The sequence below is a fragment of the Lissotriton vulgaris genome, chromosome 6 (genome assembly GCF_964263255.1).
Source record: "Lissotriton vulgaris chromosome 6, aLisVul1.2, whole genome shotgun sequence".
NCBI lineage: Eukaryota > Metazoa > Chordata > Amphibia > Caudata > Salamandridae > Lissotriton > Lissotriton vulgaris.
Window position 1 is genome coordinate 1,761,954,212 of NC_141694.1, and position 15,884 is coordinate 1,761,970,095.

Here is a 15,884-nt window from a genome sequence, read left to right on the forward strand (position 1 = left end):
TAATTTGGGGAAATGCCAAGGTGACTCATGGATGACTCTGTGAGTGCGTGACTGACTGTATAAGTGAGTGATTAGGTGTCTCAGTGAATGTGTGGATGAGTGACTGGTTGTATCAAAGTGTGTGTCTGTCAGCTGAAGTGTAAGTGGGTATATGAGTGTGTTAGTAGGTATGTGAATGGCTATATGGGTGATGGATTGGTTGTCTGAGTAGCTCTATGGTTGTCTGGGTATCTGTAAGGAGGTGTGTGACTACATGTATGGTTGAGTAAGTGGGTGAGTCAGTGGCTGTAAGGGGTACTGTTGCATTTGTGAGAGGTTGTATGAGTGAGCGAGTGTCTGTATGGCTGTGTTGGTGATTGAGTGCATGTGTAAGTGTGGGTGAGTAAATGAGTATGTGAAAGGCAGTATAGGTGAGTGGCAGGTATATGAGTAACTGTATGCCTGAGTGAGTGAATGTGAGAGTGGCTATATGTCAGTGAGTGAGTATGTGATACTATTTGCATGAGTAAGTGGGTGTAACTGGGTGAGTAAGTGGCTGTGTGATTGACTGTATGGGTGAGTGTCTAGGTGTGTGAGTAGTTCTATGGGTGACTCACTCTGTGTGTGAGTGGCTGTATGGGTGTATGAGTGGATATGTCAGTGGCTGTATTAGTGAGTGAGTGGGTCCATCAGTGGCATTATGGGTGAGCGGGTAGATCCATGAATCAGTTGGTGGGTGTGTAAGTACTGGTAAGGCTCTGTGAATGGGTTTCTGAATGGTTGGGTGTATAAAAGATTCTATAGGGGTGTGAGCAGTGCTTGAAATGGAGAAGTTGAAGTGCAGGTACTCTGGTATAGAGTACCTGCTTGTTTCTGAGAATTGCCGGTACTCTCCAATTAAAAGTATTGCATTTTCTCTTGAGAAGTCCTTCTCAAAATAAAAAAAGAGCTGGTACTCCGTACCGGACAGTATTGGCCCATTTAAAGAACTGGGTGTGAGTGGGTGCATGAAGAAAGTATCCCTTAGGTAAATTTCTAAACCGAGAGCCTAGTTTGAAAAATCATTCACCCAGATACACTCTATTTTCATTCATCACTACCCACACATTTCAGGATTCAGCCACATGTAATAGGGAAATCACTATACCACTTAGTGTGTAAAAAATATATAACATATATTTATTCTTCGCAATACAAAATTTGTCAAGTTAAAATGCAATTGGTATCACAGCAATTCATAAAATTGCAAAACAATAAATTATAAATCACAGTATGCATGAAAGTATAAAAAGAGTGAAAAAAAACAAGAGTTAGACAAAGCAGCTCAGTCTTAACAGTTTACACATCCGTTGTGGTGTCATATTAAGGGCATGGAGTTAAGCAGTCTGTAATTAGCTTTTTTTGCACCACTGCCCCATGGACGGATTGTGTATAAAGATCGAGCGTCGACGCGTTTCGATAGAGAAAACCTTATAGAACCATCTTTTTCAAGACTCTGGTATAAACACTCTGTATCTTGTGAAACATTTTCATGCAGACACCTACAATTAAATACAGTCATTATTCTCATGTAGTTTGAGATTATCTATCAAGACATCTATAAAAACATATTCATTGTCAGTAGTAAGGTATTATAAAACATTCCTTTTTCCACACCCTTCACTAAAAAGCACTGTATATAATGCAGTCCATATTTTCCTCCTGGTCCCTTCCGACCCCTTTATTTCATGTTATCAGTGGTACTATTTAAATTGTCTTTACAGCCAGACAGAATATCAACATGAAAACAACTCTAATCCATTATAAAGACTTTGGCTCTTGATCAACTTCCCTTTAAATGTGGCACAATCTTAATACATTCTGTTCACCTCTCTTTAAATCTCATATACACATCCACACGTCCGGCATTCAACATATTCACACCTCTACATATTCTTTAATTTTTCACCTGCTTATAAAAAAGAGGGGGAGACTTCCTTAGTTGTACTATTTCATAATCTTTTACGTTGGAAGTAGAAATAGAAATCCAAACTTGACGAAGGCCTCCGAACAGCTGTGGACAAAAGGCCATGGGCAGAAATTAATTCTGATCTTATATTATTATGATATTCCTTCTCAGTGATTTTGCTTAAAGGGGGAACCTCGCCTTTCTGTTACATATGGCAGGAGTCGCAGTATATACGATATGTTTCCAAGTCGAGACTGGTTATATCTTGTGCAGAAATCTTCCCTATGGTTTTGCCTGTATATGTAAACATAGGCGTATTATTTAGGGGACTCGAAGTGAAGTGGAATAGCCACTTAATTCTAAAAATAGTACTGTCGCTGTATGTCTTATGTCGCATTCAGAGATATTGAAATCAACGGTTCCTTTACTCATTAGGGATCCAGTAAAAAACATTTTTTTTACAATTCAAAGCGGTTTTCGATATTTAAAAGCCCCACATTTGTTAGCTCCGGTATTTCACAATGAGTTGTAGCTCTGTATGCCCTTGTTACATGCTATGGCCGTTGGTTTGTCTTCATCTGTTTGCTAACACCCTCTAGCATTTTTAAAGCATTGAAGTTAGGAGGGCTAACAACATCATGATACGCAAGCTTATGGCCGAATGTCTTGTCAAGCAAGACTGCTGTTATGGTGCTCAAACAAAGGCCATTTACACAGCTCAATCTAGCCCCCAGTTAATAATACAAATGGGACTATACAGACTTAAACTGTCATCCAGATATCAGAATAACGAACAGGGAGTCCTATCTTCGATTAACGCTAACTATTTAAAAGAGACCCAGTCGGTTGTGCAGATAGAACTCTACATCCTAGACCGGGCACAGTAATGGAAACGGAATGCCAGTCTTACTTGCTTCCCCCTTTCTTTTAAAGTCAGAGTACCTATCATATGCTCCTTACTGCGATCATGTGATGCCGGAATATGCGGTCTTCTTCCTCAGTTCTGCCAGTCTACGAGATTATGAGCATCAGAGATGCTGTTGATGGTGTCATCATTGATGTCATGAGTGATGTCATTTGAGATGTCATCAGTGATGTCACTGACCATGTCATGAGTGAGGTAATAAGTGAGGTCATAAGCAGTGCATTACGGGGGCACGAGTTATAGTTAACTCAGCTAACTTTAACAGCTGCATTTCTCTGGTTTTGTATGAGTAATATCTGACCCTGACTATAATGTCTCTGAAACCTTTGTTTTTTTCAGTGAATTTCTAAGTTAAAAAAAATCTATTTGCTAACTAGAATGTCCCTGTAACCTTTGTGTTTTTTTAAGGGAATGTCTAAGATTTTTTAAGTAGCAGTCACATTTACAGAGTGATGGAGAAAGGGGCCTGGGCCTCCAACCAGCTCTCTGGAATTCCGCTGTGTAGAACTTGGCCCCCAAGGTCTCTCAGAACTAAAGTGGACTTCATCCCCCAGCTATTATACACCAGGAGGCGCGTTTGCAGAGTGGGGGAAATATGGGGGCACGGCTTCCGAAGACCTCTTAGCAGTCCCACTGTGTAGGACTTATTGGAGGTAACAAGAGGGGTAGTTGGCCCCAAAGATGTCCTTGGGGGGTGGGGGGATATCACCCAGTAAGTACCACACAGCTGGATTGCTGAGAGGTGGTCAGAGGCCCTTATACCACCACTCTGCAAACGCACCTCCTGGTGCACTGCTGCTTTGGGGATGAAGTCCAGTTTAGTCCTGAGGCCCTCAGGAGGCAAGGGGACGGCATCACCCCACCAGCAGTGCGCTGAGAACCGCATTTTTGCAGAGTTGTGTAAAAAGGGACGTGGTCTTTAATCGCCTCTCAGCAAACCCACTGTGTGGGGCTTACTGGAGGTAACCAGTGGGCTACTTGGCCTCTAAGTCCCCTCACCAGCAAAGGGAACTTCATCCTCCACCCAAGAGCGTGCCAGGAGGCACGCTTGCAGACTACTGGACCAAAGGGGGTGGGGCTTCTGGCGAGTTGCCGGCTTTGGCTTTTTTAAATTTTGTTTTCAGAAGGGAGGCTGTATGGCCCCTCTTTCCCTTTACCCTTTAGGGCCCTGTGGCCTGACCCATTTTTTGGGGGGGCCCTCTTTTTAAATAGGGAGGGGGTGCTTGGCTGTCCTTCCCTGCCCTATTTCGGCCCAGGGTCCCCATCCCGGGGCAAGGCATTTTGCGTTAAAAAAAAAAATAATTTAAATAAAGGAAAGGGGAACGTGTGGTCTCCCTTCCCTGAGCTAGTTTTGGACCCGGGACCCCTTCCCCCGGGACCTGTCCTGTATTTATTATTTTTAAAATATAGGAGGGGGGCCGCGTAAATATGCAGCTCCCTCTGCCCACAAGCATTTCTGCTCCATTTCATGGAAGCAAGAGTATTTTTCATGCTCTCGCTTTCATGAAGCGAAGCAATGTTTGCCACTGCTCCCCCCAAGCCATAACAAACAGCAATGTCCGGGGGTGGGCATCCGGGAACATTGCTGGAGCCGCCCCTGGGGGGTTGCGGTCCCCAGGGCCACGAAGGAGGGTACCTGCTCGACCCCCTCTCATCTGCTTTGTAGCCCTAGGGAGGTGGTGGTCTCCTGGGGTCCCCAACAGACACCCGTCTTTATTTATTTTGTGCCCTGGGGAGTTGGAGTTCCCTTGGGCTGTGGGGAGGCAGCGTGGTCCCCGCATTACAAGACATCAGCCCCAGGAAGGTGGAGGTCAATAGGGCTGCGGGGGTGTGGACCCCCCCCCACATGTACATATCTAGCCCCAGGGAGGTGGGTGCGTTTGGCCCCCTTGCATATTCATGTATTAGCCCAGGTTAGGTAGCGGTCTCCGGTGCTGCATGGGGGGGCTGGAGGCCCCCCTCGCATTCCTTCATAAATATGTTCCCGGGGAGGTGGCAGTCCCCAGGGCTGCGGGGGCCAGCACAGCCCCCGCATTATTAAGTCAATTGCGATCACAACCTGGCCGACCAGGGGCCTTAATTAACTGAAGACCGGGACACCACGCTTTATTTTCTAAAACAATTTCAGTGGTGTTCGCGGATCCACCAGGAATGCCACCGAAATGTTTTTTTTAAATACCTTTTTGGGACCCAGGGGTCCCTGTGGGACCCCCAGAACAGGCCTAAGGGGTAAGGGTGTTTCTACCCTGCCTTTTTTTCTTGTTTTTTCACCTTTTTTCTTGTGACTCGGTCCAACTGAGTCCCAAAGAAGGCTGCCAACACTTCCTTGTTTGAAGTATTTGCAGCAAATCAGATCTCTGGCACGAGATCGGGAGGGTTCGCGGATTCGCCGCAGCCACAGTTTTATATCTGAGAAATCTTTACATTTCTCAGGAACTACTGAACGGAATTAAACCATTTACCAAAAAGAGTGCTTTCTGGACCAAGATCTACCTTTTTGTCAAATTTGGTATAATTCTGTTTAGCATTTCTGGCTATAGCCGTGTCTAAAGTTTCCTATAGAAATTAAAATGGAGAAAAAGCATTTTGGGACCCCCCTTTTTCTCGGCCTCTGCTTGCCGAATCACCCCAAAACTTTCAACACAGCAGCTGAAGTGCGTGGCTTATTATTTTGGAAAATTTTGGGAAGATTCGTCTTACTACTCCAAAGATATTGGCAAAAGAAAAAATAATTTTCCTATGTAAACTAGGTCCTAACAATAACTACCTACTGGTGACTGCCAGTAGGGAGGGAGGGGATGAGTGGGCGGGTGTGTGTGCGCGCGGGTGTGTGCACGTATGTGTGCGTGTGTATGTGTGTGTATATATATCATAATTGCTTTATGTGTTTGAAACTTCATAGGGAAGGAATTGCATACTCCATGTTATTGTTATCAGCTACTTTCAGTTGAATTAGGTGATTGCTGACTAAAGATGCAAGCCCAGCTGGAGATATTACTATGCAGTCTATAAATGGTAGGTGCAATATGTGGAAGAAATGCTTTGAAATAAACAAGTTCTGAAAGTGGCTGCAAGTTCCAGACTCCTGGATTGTTGTGAGCTCTGAATAGACTTCACACTAGACAAGATGTTAAGGAGGCTGAGGGTTTCAGCAGACATAATTAAAGTACTGGATATAACGATATAAACTATTTAAAGAAAGCTGACATTTGCTTAAAGGAAGTAACAGCATTGTCTTGTTTTCCTCATTGCGTAGTCTGACGTGCCTGCCTGCTGTTGTTTTGACAGGAACTGTTTGGCGCTGTGCAGATCACACCGCTCAGCTCCGGCTACGCGCTTGGAAGCTCCAACTGGATCATACAGTCGCATCATGAAAAAGTGTCGTATGTGTCTGGGTCTTCACTGCTAACGACTCACCCGCAGGTAATGTGCCGGAGCTTCTAGGAGGTGGATGTGCTTGTCCTCCTCCTCCTCTAGCAAGAGTCAAAGGCATTATCCATGGGATCGCTGAATAAATGTTTAGTTAACAGGCTACTGGGTCTCATCACCGGCTTCTAATTTTACGCTAGGATTTCTTCCTTGTATCTGTCTTTTGTCTGCGCTGCTAGAAGTGCATACCTTTTAACACCTATCAGTGTTCAAATATTTTGTTATGTTGAGACTTCCTTTTTCAATTGCCAATTAGCCATTTCACATCTGCTACATGTTCGTTTCACAGATGTGCCGACTGATGTACACTTTTACATTGAATATTTTCTGTTCAATCTGGTTCTCCAGTTTGTCTTACTTATAACACATGGTGGGGACTGATGTACTTCTCTAATGCTGAGCATCAAGTATTTTAACCCTCATCCTAGTAGCCGGTGATGGTTTATGCTCTTTCATTTGCACCCTTCATACCAGTTTGTTGTGGAAATTTCAGCCTTTTTCTATGTCAGTTTTAGGATGAGGGAGGGGAGCTCAAAATAAAAGTAGCATTGTTTTTGAACAGAAATAAAGAAAACTCTAGAAGGCAAGTTTAACCTTGCACACCACTTTACCTAAATCTCAAAGGTAGCAGAACTAACATCACGTGCCATTTGACCTCTAGTTGTATCTCAGGAAGTGTATTGATATGAACTTTGAACACATTGGCATCACAGCAAGTAACAAAACACAGCAAGGGCTTTCCCCCTGCTGCAAAAATGTGAATAGAGATGAAAGGCTTTGTTAGTTACCAATCATGTAATATCTAAGATGAGCAAGTAATGCTCTTTCTGGAGGCTACTATATGTAACCGCAGATTTCTCACCTTAGAATACTCCCCAGGCACCGGACTGGACCCAGAAAACTTTTTTCCTATAGTAATGTTTCCATGTGCTGTTAGGTGGCGCCATGCAGCTCTGTGGTGACTCCACATCACTCAGAAAGTGACATGATAGAGCCACAGATAAACAGCACTTCTTCGTGGTGACGTAATTTTCTTGTCTCTTACCGCGCCCTCAGACATGTAGCTTGAACAATAGCTGTTACTAGTGTGCTGAATACTAACTTGGGACCTTTGTAGATGTTAAAAAGAGGCCACTTCACAGAACGGTGCCATGGGAGGGTGGTGAGGAATCAGAAGAACAAGTTATTTGCCTTTGATCATGTAAGTAAGAATTTGTATGTCAAACCTTTAATAAATCTCATTGCAACAGGTGATTTAAACAAGGACAGTTGGTTCAGCAAATGGAGTAAGGCCAAAAGGGCTGACAATTAACCTCTAATAGTGTCCACAACAAGACTTTGCTAGTCAAAGATAAAATAAACAAAAGAAATTCCAAACGCTTTGCTTGTAAAGGGTCAGTCTTGCGAACACCACACCAGGCACCATATCTGTCCCAGTGCGCAGCATAAATAGGGTTTGTCTGGCATCCAGGAATACATCCATCACTTCGGCAAACATATCAAATGCAGGTGGTGCCGCCACTCTGCCTCCACGCAGGTGAGTGCAGATGGGGCACATCCGGGTAGATGACCCTGCCTTTTTAACTGAGACAGTTGGTCCTCGCGGAGTGGTAGTCTGGTTAGAGGACAGATGCTCATGCCCAGAAGGTACTGGTACCACACTCTCCTGGCCCAAACTGGGGCTCTAAGAGGACCTTGGTCCGGTTTTCCTGATCTCTTTCAGAACTCGACAAGAGGGGCGGGTGGGAAGGCATGCAAGAGTCCTGGGTTCCACTCCAGTCAGAATGCATCTCTTAACAAGTGTTCTTGTTGAAACTCCAACATGCTAAAGCTTTGACACTGCATGTGCTCGACAGTGACAAAAGGGTACTCCCCACACTTAAATTACACCCCGTACCACTTCAGAACGTTGACGCCACTGATGATCCGCCAAGCATGGCCTACTTATTTTGTCTATTCCCGCATTCAGGGATGCTGTCAAGTTATTCGTGATCAGGAAAATACCCTGAAGTTCTGGCCACTTTCAGGGTTCAGGACTCCTCTCCTCCCTGGTAGTTGCAATACCACATGATGGAGTTGCCTGTGAGAGCCTACGCCAGCCTCCTCTTGATGAGTGGAAGGAAAGCTTTCAAAGCCAAATTAATGGTCCTCTACTCTAGGAGATTGATGTGGAACGGGCCTTCTGCAGGAGACCAGAGCCCTTTCATCTCCACCGCTTCCCGGATGACCTCCTCAGCTCACCAGGGAAACCTTCTGAAGTAATGTAGTGGGATGTAACAATTAATTCAGGGCAAAGCTAATATGTTGCATTCAATGTTGGCTTTGCTTCAGACTGTACCTGATAACACTCCCAAATCGGTCCTCATTTTTATAGCATGTCGTTCTGTCCCTCTCCAACATACATGTATCAGCCAGTGGCATGAGCATCCACTATATGCTCCAAGGTTGAGTTAGAGAAACAAGGCAAGCATGCAGAACTGTCGGGCCCACCACAATAGATTTTGCTGTTGAAGAAAACATGCGACCCAGCTTGACTTGGCATCTATGGTTAGTTGTAAAGATGTGAACCCTGAGGACGCAGTGCCTCCCACTCTCATACATTTTTCATTGTTGAATAGAATTTTGTGATCTACTGAATGGTCTGGTTATATCAGCACTCACAATTTCTCATTGTCCTGATTGGTAAGTAGCTCTCGCTTTGTGTTCAGGATATTGTTTTTTCAGTGATGTAGGCAAATTCAACTGGTGATTAATTTCTAGTCTGGGTCAACAGCTTTGCATTTTCTACCATTAGCAAAGCCAAGTTCTGTAATCGAACAATATCTCAGGCTAGCCATGATGACGTGTTAAGATGACATGCTTGGGGTTCATGCAGAACGATGCCTGTGGAAAGCAAATAAATTGACATGGTTAGTTCTGCTTCGGCCAAGTCCTGGAATGGCAAGGTTGATGGCATCCTTGTTGTAGATGGCTCTGAGAATGAGGATTTCTTGAACGATGGCAGGATTTTTAATCATGTCTGACTAATATTGGAAATACACTTGGTGATTGGTGGAGGATCCTTTGACTTTGAGGGACTTTAAGAGGAAAAGGAAGGACTGGATGTCAGAAAAGAGTACTGTTTGTTCTGAGGGAGTCTCTTGCTTTCGAAGAACGACAACATTGTCACCAGTATGTCTGGGATGAATGTATTTGGTGCTGTGACCCCATCTATGATAATTCTGCAAAATGCTCTAGGTTAACCTCCACAACAAAGGCCACCATCAGGGAACACACACCATCAAATAACTGTCTGTTTAAAGTGGCCAGCCTCTGGATTCACAGGTCTTGTGTCATTACTCCAGTTCTTTAATCTTTAAATCTTTGTACAGCATAAAACGCAGACATATTCCAAGTGTTCACTTAACATGTCAATACAATTATAATAAAAAGGTATCCAAAGGTACAAACTGCCAACTTATGTTAAAAACAACCTAGTACCATTTAATATTTTGACATCTCTTTAATGCAAATCTGGGCCAGAGTGGAACAGGAACAAGTGAGAAGGGAAGATAGTTCATAATTTTTGTATTTAAACACTGTAAAACTAGCCCCAAAAATGCCCATACCTGTTTAACCAAAAGTCCTTCCGAACCTCAGGAAAAATCTTGCAGCTCACATTTATGCCAGTGATTCTCAAATATTCGCTCTGTTCTCATTTTGACACCAAACCGATAACTCACTCATTCTGCATGAGTCCTCCAACACCATTATCTGCCACCAAACCTTTTGAACAGCGTTAATAGTTGCCTGGCTCCAGAAGCCACTGAGATCAACAAAATGCCAGCTGACCTCAAAACAAGCAGGCTGATCAACCACACTGGTACACACACTGTTGTTCTCCTATGGCGATGCACTTCTCATCAAGTCTGCTTTGGATGACACCGGTTGCAAGACAACACTCTGAGAGATCCGTCCTCATTTTATTACTGAGCATGAAATGCCTTAGAATGAGTTGCATGCGAAGTCCCTGAGTTCTTTGTGCCCTGCTCTTGGAACTGCTTGCTCTTATTCTTTTGGACCCTGGGAGACTACTGTGATGCTGAATCTATCCTGCCAGGCTGGTACTTAGATTGCTTCCTTCTCAAATACCTCCTTTGCCACATTTTGGGATTTCACCAAAAGTAAGACACTCGTTACAATATCAATATTGATACTGTGTTTCTTTGCCTGAGCTCCACAGGTTTAACGCTGCCTCCTGGAGCATCTCTTCCCTTGAAGAAGCGACAACCATCGATTTCTCTGCCTCCATAGCTCAGGTGTGCTCAAACAGGACACAGGGAGGCCTGGCCTCTCACCAATCTCTATGATTGCTGGGCAGATGGCCACATTTTCCATCCCTCTTTCAGATCAGTAGGAACTAGTCCAATTTTTCACTCTCAGGCAATAAGAAAGAGCCTCAAGAGAGGGACTCATGCAGAGTCAAAAAAAACTGCCTACTTTGAGCACAATTAGGTACTGTCTTCTGTAACATTTTCCCTTTTGCATCAGATATGGCACAGCATTAAATCTAAAAGTAGTACTTATATTTTAGTTTTTATAAGGTAATGTTATTCATTGCATACGATCCCTGCAAAGCAGTCTCAAAGCAAGTTGCTTCACAGAATAACCTACTGCTTGGCTTAAGAGAAACAAGGTTTATGATTAAAAATATCCTCATTCAGAAGGTAAGAAGGCTACATGTCTTGGAGCTACATGATGGTCAGAACATATAGACATTGGTGTTTAGATCTGAGATTAGATGTATGTAACGTACTGATCCAGTGCATGTCTCGTCCTCTCTTCAGTGTGCAGACTGTGTTGAGCAGTGTTGTGCATCCCTCACAAACCTAGAGATCCACATATTTTACACAGTGTTATTATGTAGGTAAGAAGGTTACATGTCTTGGAGCTACATGACGGTCAGAACATATAGACATTGGTGTTTAGATCTGAGATTAGATGTATGTAACGTACTGATCCAGTGCATGTCTCTTCCTCTCTTCAGTGTGCAGACTGTGTTCGGCAGTGTTGTGCATCCCTCACAAACCTAGAGATCCACATATTTTACACAGTGTTATTATGTAGGTAAGAAGGTTACATGTCTTGGAGCTACATGACGGTCAGAACATATAGACATTGGTGTTTAGATCTGAGATTAGATGTATGTAACGTACTGATCCAGTGCATGTCTCTTCCTCCCTTCAGTGTGCAGACTGTGTTCGGCAGTGTTGTGCATCCCTCACAAACCTAGAGATCCACATATTTTACACAGTGTTATTATGTAGGTAAGAAGGTTACATGTCTTGGAGCTACATGACGGTCAGAACATATAGACATTGGTGTTTAGATCTGAGATTAGATGTATGTAACGTACTGATCCAGTGCATGTCTCTTCCTCTCTTCAGTGTGCAGACTGTGTTCAGCAGTGTTGTGCATCCCTCACAAACCTAGAGATCCACATATTTTACACAGTGTTATTATGTAGGTAAGAAGGTTACATGTCTTGGAGCTACATGACGGTCAGAACATATAGACATTGGTGTTTAGATCTGAGATTAGATGTATGTAACGTACTGATCCAGTGCATGTCTCTTCCTCTCTTCAGTGTGCAGACTATGTTCAGCAGTGTTTTGCATCCCTCACATACCTAGAGATCCACATATTTTACACAGTGTTATTATGTAGGTAAGAAGGTTACATGTCTTGGAGCTACATGACGGTCAGAACATATAGACATTGGTGTTTAGATCTGAGATTAGATGTATGTAACGTACTGATCCAGTGCATGTCTCTTCCTCTCTTCAGTGTGCAGACTGTGTTCAGCAGTGTTGTGCATCTCTCACAAACCTAGAGATCCACATATTTTACACAGTGTTATTATGTAGGTAAGAAGGTTACATGTCTTGGAGCTACATGACGGTCAGAACATATAGACATTGGTGATTAGATGTATGTAACGTACTGATCCAGTGCATGTCTCTTCCTCTCTTCAGTGTGCAGACTGTGTTCAGCAGTGTTGTTCATCCCTCACAAACCTAGAGATCCACATATTTTACACAGTGTTATTATGTAGGTAAGAAGGTTACATGTCTTGGAGCTACATGATGGTCAGAACATATAGACATTGGTGTTTAGATCTGAGATTAGATGTATGTAACGTACTGATCCAGTGCATGTCTCTTCCTCTCTTCAGTGTGCAGACTGTGTTCAGCAGTGTTGTGCATCCCTCACAAACCTAGAGATCCACATATTTTACACAGTGTTATTATGTAGGTAAGAAGGTTACATGTCTTGGAGCTACATGATGGTCAGAACATATAGACATTGGTGTTTAGATCTGAGATTAGATGTATGTAACGTACTGATCCAGTGCATGTCTCGTCCTCTCTTCAGTGTGCAGACTGTGTTCAGCAGTGTTGTGCATCCCTCACAAACCTAGAGATCCACATATTTTACACAGTGTTATTATGTAGGTAAGAAGGTTACATGTCTTGGAGCTACATGACGGTCAGAACATATAGACATTGGTGTTTAGATCTGAGATTAGATGTATGTAACGTACTGATCCAGTGCATGTCTCTTCCTCTCTTCAGTGTGCAGACTGTGTTCGGCAGTGTTGTGCATCCCTCACAAACCTAGAGATCCACATATTTTACACAGTGTTATTATGTAGGTAAGAAGGTTACATGTCTTGGAGCTACATGACGGTCAGAACATATAGACATTGGTGTTTAGATCTGAGATTAGATGTATGTAACGTACTGATCCAGTGCATGTCTCTTCCTCCCTTCAGTGTGCAGACTGTGTTCGGCAGTGTTGTGCATCCCTCACAAACCTAGAGATCCACATATTTTACACAGTGTTATTATGTAGGTAAGAAGGTTACATGTCTTGGAGCTACATGACGGTCAGAACATATAGACATTGGTGTTTAGATCTGAGATTAAATGTATGTAACGTACTGATCCAGTGCATGTCTCTTCCTCTCTTCAGTGTGCAGACTGTGTTCAGCAGTGTTGTGCATCCCTCACAAACCTAGAGATCCACATATTTTACACAGTGTTATTATGTAGGTAAGAAGGTTACATGTCTTGGAGCTACATGACGGTCAGAACATATAGACATTGGTGTTTAGATCTGAGATTAGATGTATGTAACATACTGATCCAGTGCATGTCTCTTCCTCTCTTCAGTGTGCAGACTGTGTTCAGCAGTGTTTTGCATCCCTCACATACCTAGAGATCCACATATTTTACACAGTGTTATTATGTAGGTAAGAAGGTTACATGTCTTGGAGCTACATGACGGTCAGAACATATAGACATTGGTGATTAGATGTATGTAACGTACTGATCCAGTGCATGTCTCTTCCTCTCTTCAGTGTGCAGACTGTGTTCAGCAGTGTTGTGCATCTCTCACAAACCTAGAGATCCACATATTTTACACAGTGTTATTATGTAGGTAAGAAGGTTACATGTCTTGGAGCTACATGACGGTCAGAACATATAGACATTGGTGTTTAGATCTGAGATTAGATGTATGTAACGTACTGATCCAGTGCATGTCTCTTCCTCTCTTCAGTGTGCAGACTGTGTTCAGCAGTGTTGTGCATCTCTCACAAACCTAGAGATCCACATATTTTACACAGTGTTATTATGTAGGTAAGAAGGTTACATGTCTTGGAGCTACATGACGGTCAGAACATATAGACATTGGTGATTAGATGTATGTAACGTACTGATCCAGTGCATGTCTCTTCCTCTCTTCAGTGTGCAGACTGTGTTCAGCAGTGTTGTTCATCCCTCACAAACCTAGAGATCCACATATTTTACACAGTGTTATTATGTAGGTAAGAAGGTTACATGTCTTGGAGCTACATGATGGTCAGAACATATAGACATTGGTGTTTAGATCTGAGATTAGATGTATGTAACGTACTGATCCAGTGCATGTCTCTTCCTCTCTTCAGTGTGCAGACTGTGTTCAGCAGTGTTGTGCATCCCTCACAAACCTAGAGATCCACATATTTTACACAGTGTTATTATGTAGGTAAGAAGGTTACATGTCTTGGAGCTACATGACGGTCAGAACATATAGACATTGGTGTTTAGATCTGAGATTAGATGTATGTAACGTACTGATCCAGTGTATGTCTCTTCCTCTCTTCAGTGTGCAGACTGTGTTCAGCAGTGTTGTGCATCCCTCACAAACCTAGAGATCCACATATTTTACACAGTGTTATTATGTAGGTAAGAGGTTACATGTCTTGGACCTACATGACGGTCAGAACATATAGACATTGGTGTTTAGATCTGAGATTAGATGTATGTAACTTACTGATCCAGTGCATGTCTCTTCCTCTCTTCAGTGTGCAGACTGTGTTCAGCAGTGTTGTGCATCCCTCACAAACCTAGAGATCCACATATTTTACACAGTGTTATTATGTAGGTAAGAAGGTTACATGTCTTGGAGCTACATGACGGTCAGAACATATAGACATTGGTGTTTAGATCTGAGATTAGATGTATGTAACGTACTGATCCAGTGCATGTCTCTTCCTCTCTTCAGTGTGCAGACTGTGTTCAGCAGTGTTGTGCATCCCTCACAAACCTAGAGATCCACATATTTTACACAGTGTTATTATGTAGGTAAGAAGGTTACATGTCTTGGAGCTACATGACGGTCAGAACATATAGACATTGGTGTTTAGATCTGAGATTAGATGTATGTAACGTACTGATCCAGTGCATGTCTCGTCCTCTCTTCAGTGTGCAGACTGTGTTCAGCAGTGTTGTGCATCCCTCACAAACCTAGAGATCCACATATTTTACACAGTGTTATTATGTAGGTAAGAAGGTTACATGTCTTGGAGCTACATGATGGTCAGAACATATAGACATTGGTGTTTAGATCTGAGATTAGATGTATGTAACGTACTGATCCAGTGCATGTCTCGTCCTCTCTTCAGTGTGCAGACTGTGTTCAGCAGTGTTGTGCATCCCTCACAAACCTAGAGATCCACATATTTTACACAGTGTTATTATGTAGGTAAGAAGGTTACATGTCTTGGAGCTACATAACGGTCAGAACATATAGACATTGGTGTTTAGATCTGAGATTAGATGTATGTAATGTACTGATCCAGTGCATGTCTCTTCCTCTCTTCAGTGTGCAGACTGTGTTCAGCAGTGTTGTGCATCCCTCACAAACCTAGAGATCCACATATTTTACACAGTGTTATTATGTAGGTAAGAAGGTTACATGTCTTGGAGCTACATGATGGTCAGAACATATAGACATTGGTGTTTAGATCTGAGATTAGATGTATGTAACGTACTGATCCAGTACATGTCTCTTCCTCTCTTCAGTGTGCAGACTGTGATCAGCAGTGTTGTGCATCCCTCACAAACCTAGAGATCCACATATTTTACACAGTGTTATTATGTAGGTAAGAAGGTTACATGTCTTGGAGCTACATGACGGTCAGAACATATAGACATTGGTGTTTAGATCTGAGATTAGATGTATGTAACGTACTGATCCAGTGCATGTCTCTTCCTCTCTTCAGTGTGCAGACTGTGT

At 43.0% G+C, this 15,884-nt stretch overlaps 1 protein-coding gene across 2 annotated transcripts in view; it reads left to right on the forward strand.

Moving 5' to 3' along the window:
- The window catches only part of INTS9 (integrator complex subunit 9), a 508,494-nt gene that overhangs the window by 314,984 nt on the left and 177,626 nt on the right, over positions 1-15,884 (forward strand). For both annotated transcript variants that reach the window (XM_086928012.1, XM_086928014.1), the window contains exon 8: positions 6,141-6,275. In XM_086928012.1, the coding sequence (XP_086784138.1) occupies positions 6,141-6,275 (135 nt within the window). The remainder of the gene's footprint in view (positions 1-6,140; positions 6,276-15,884) is intronic.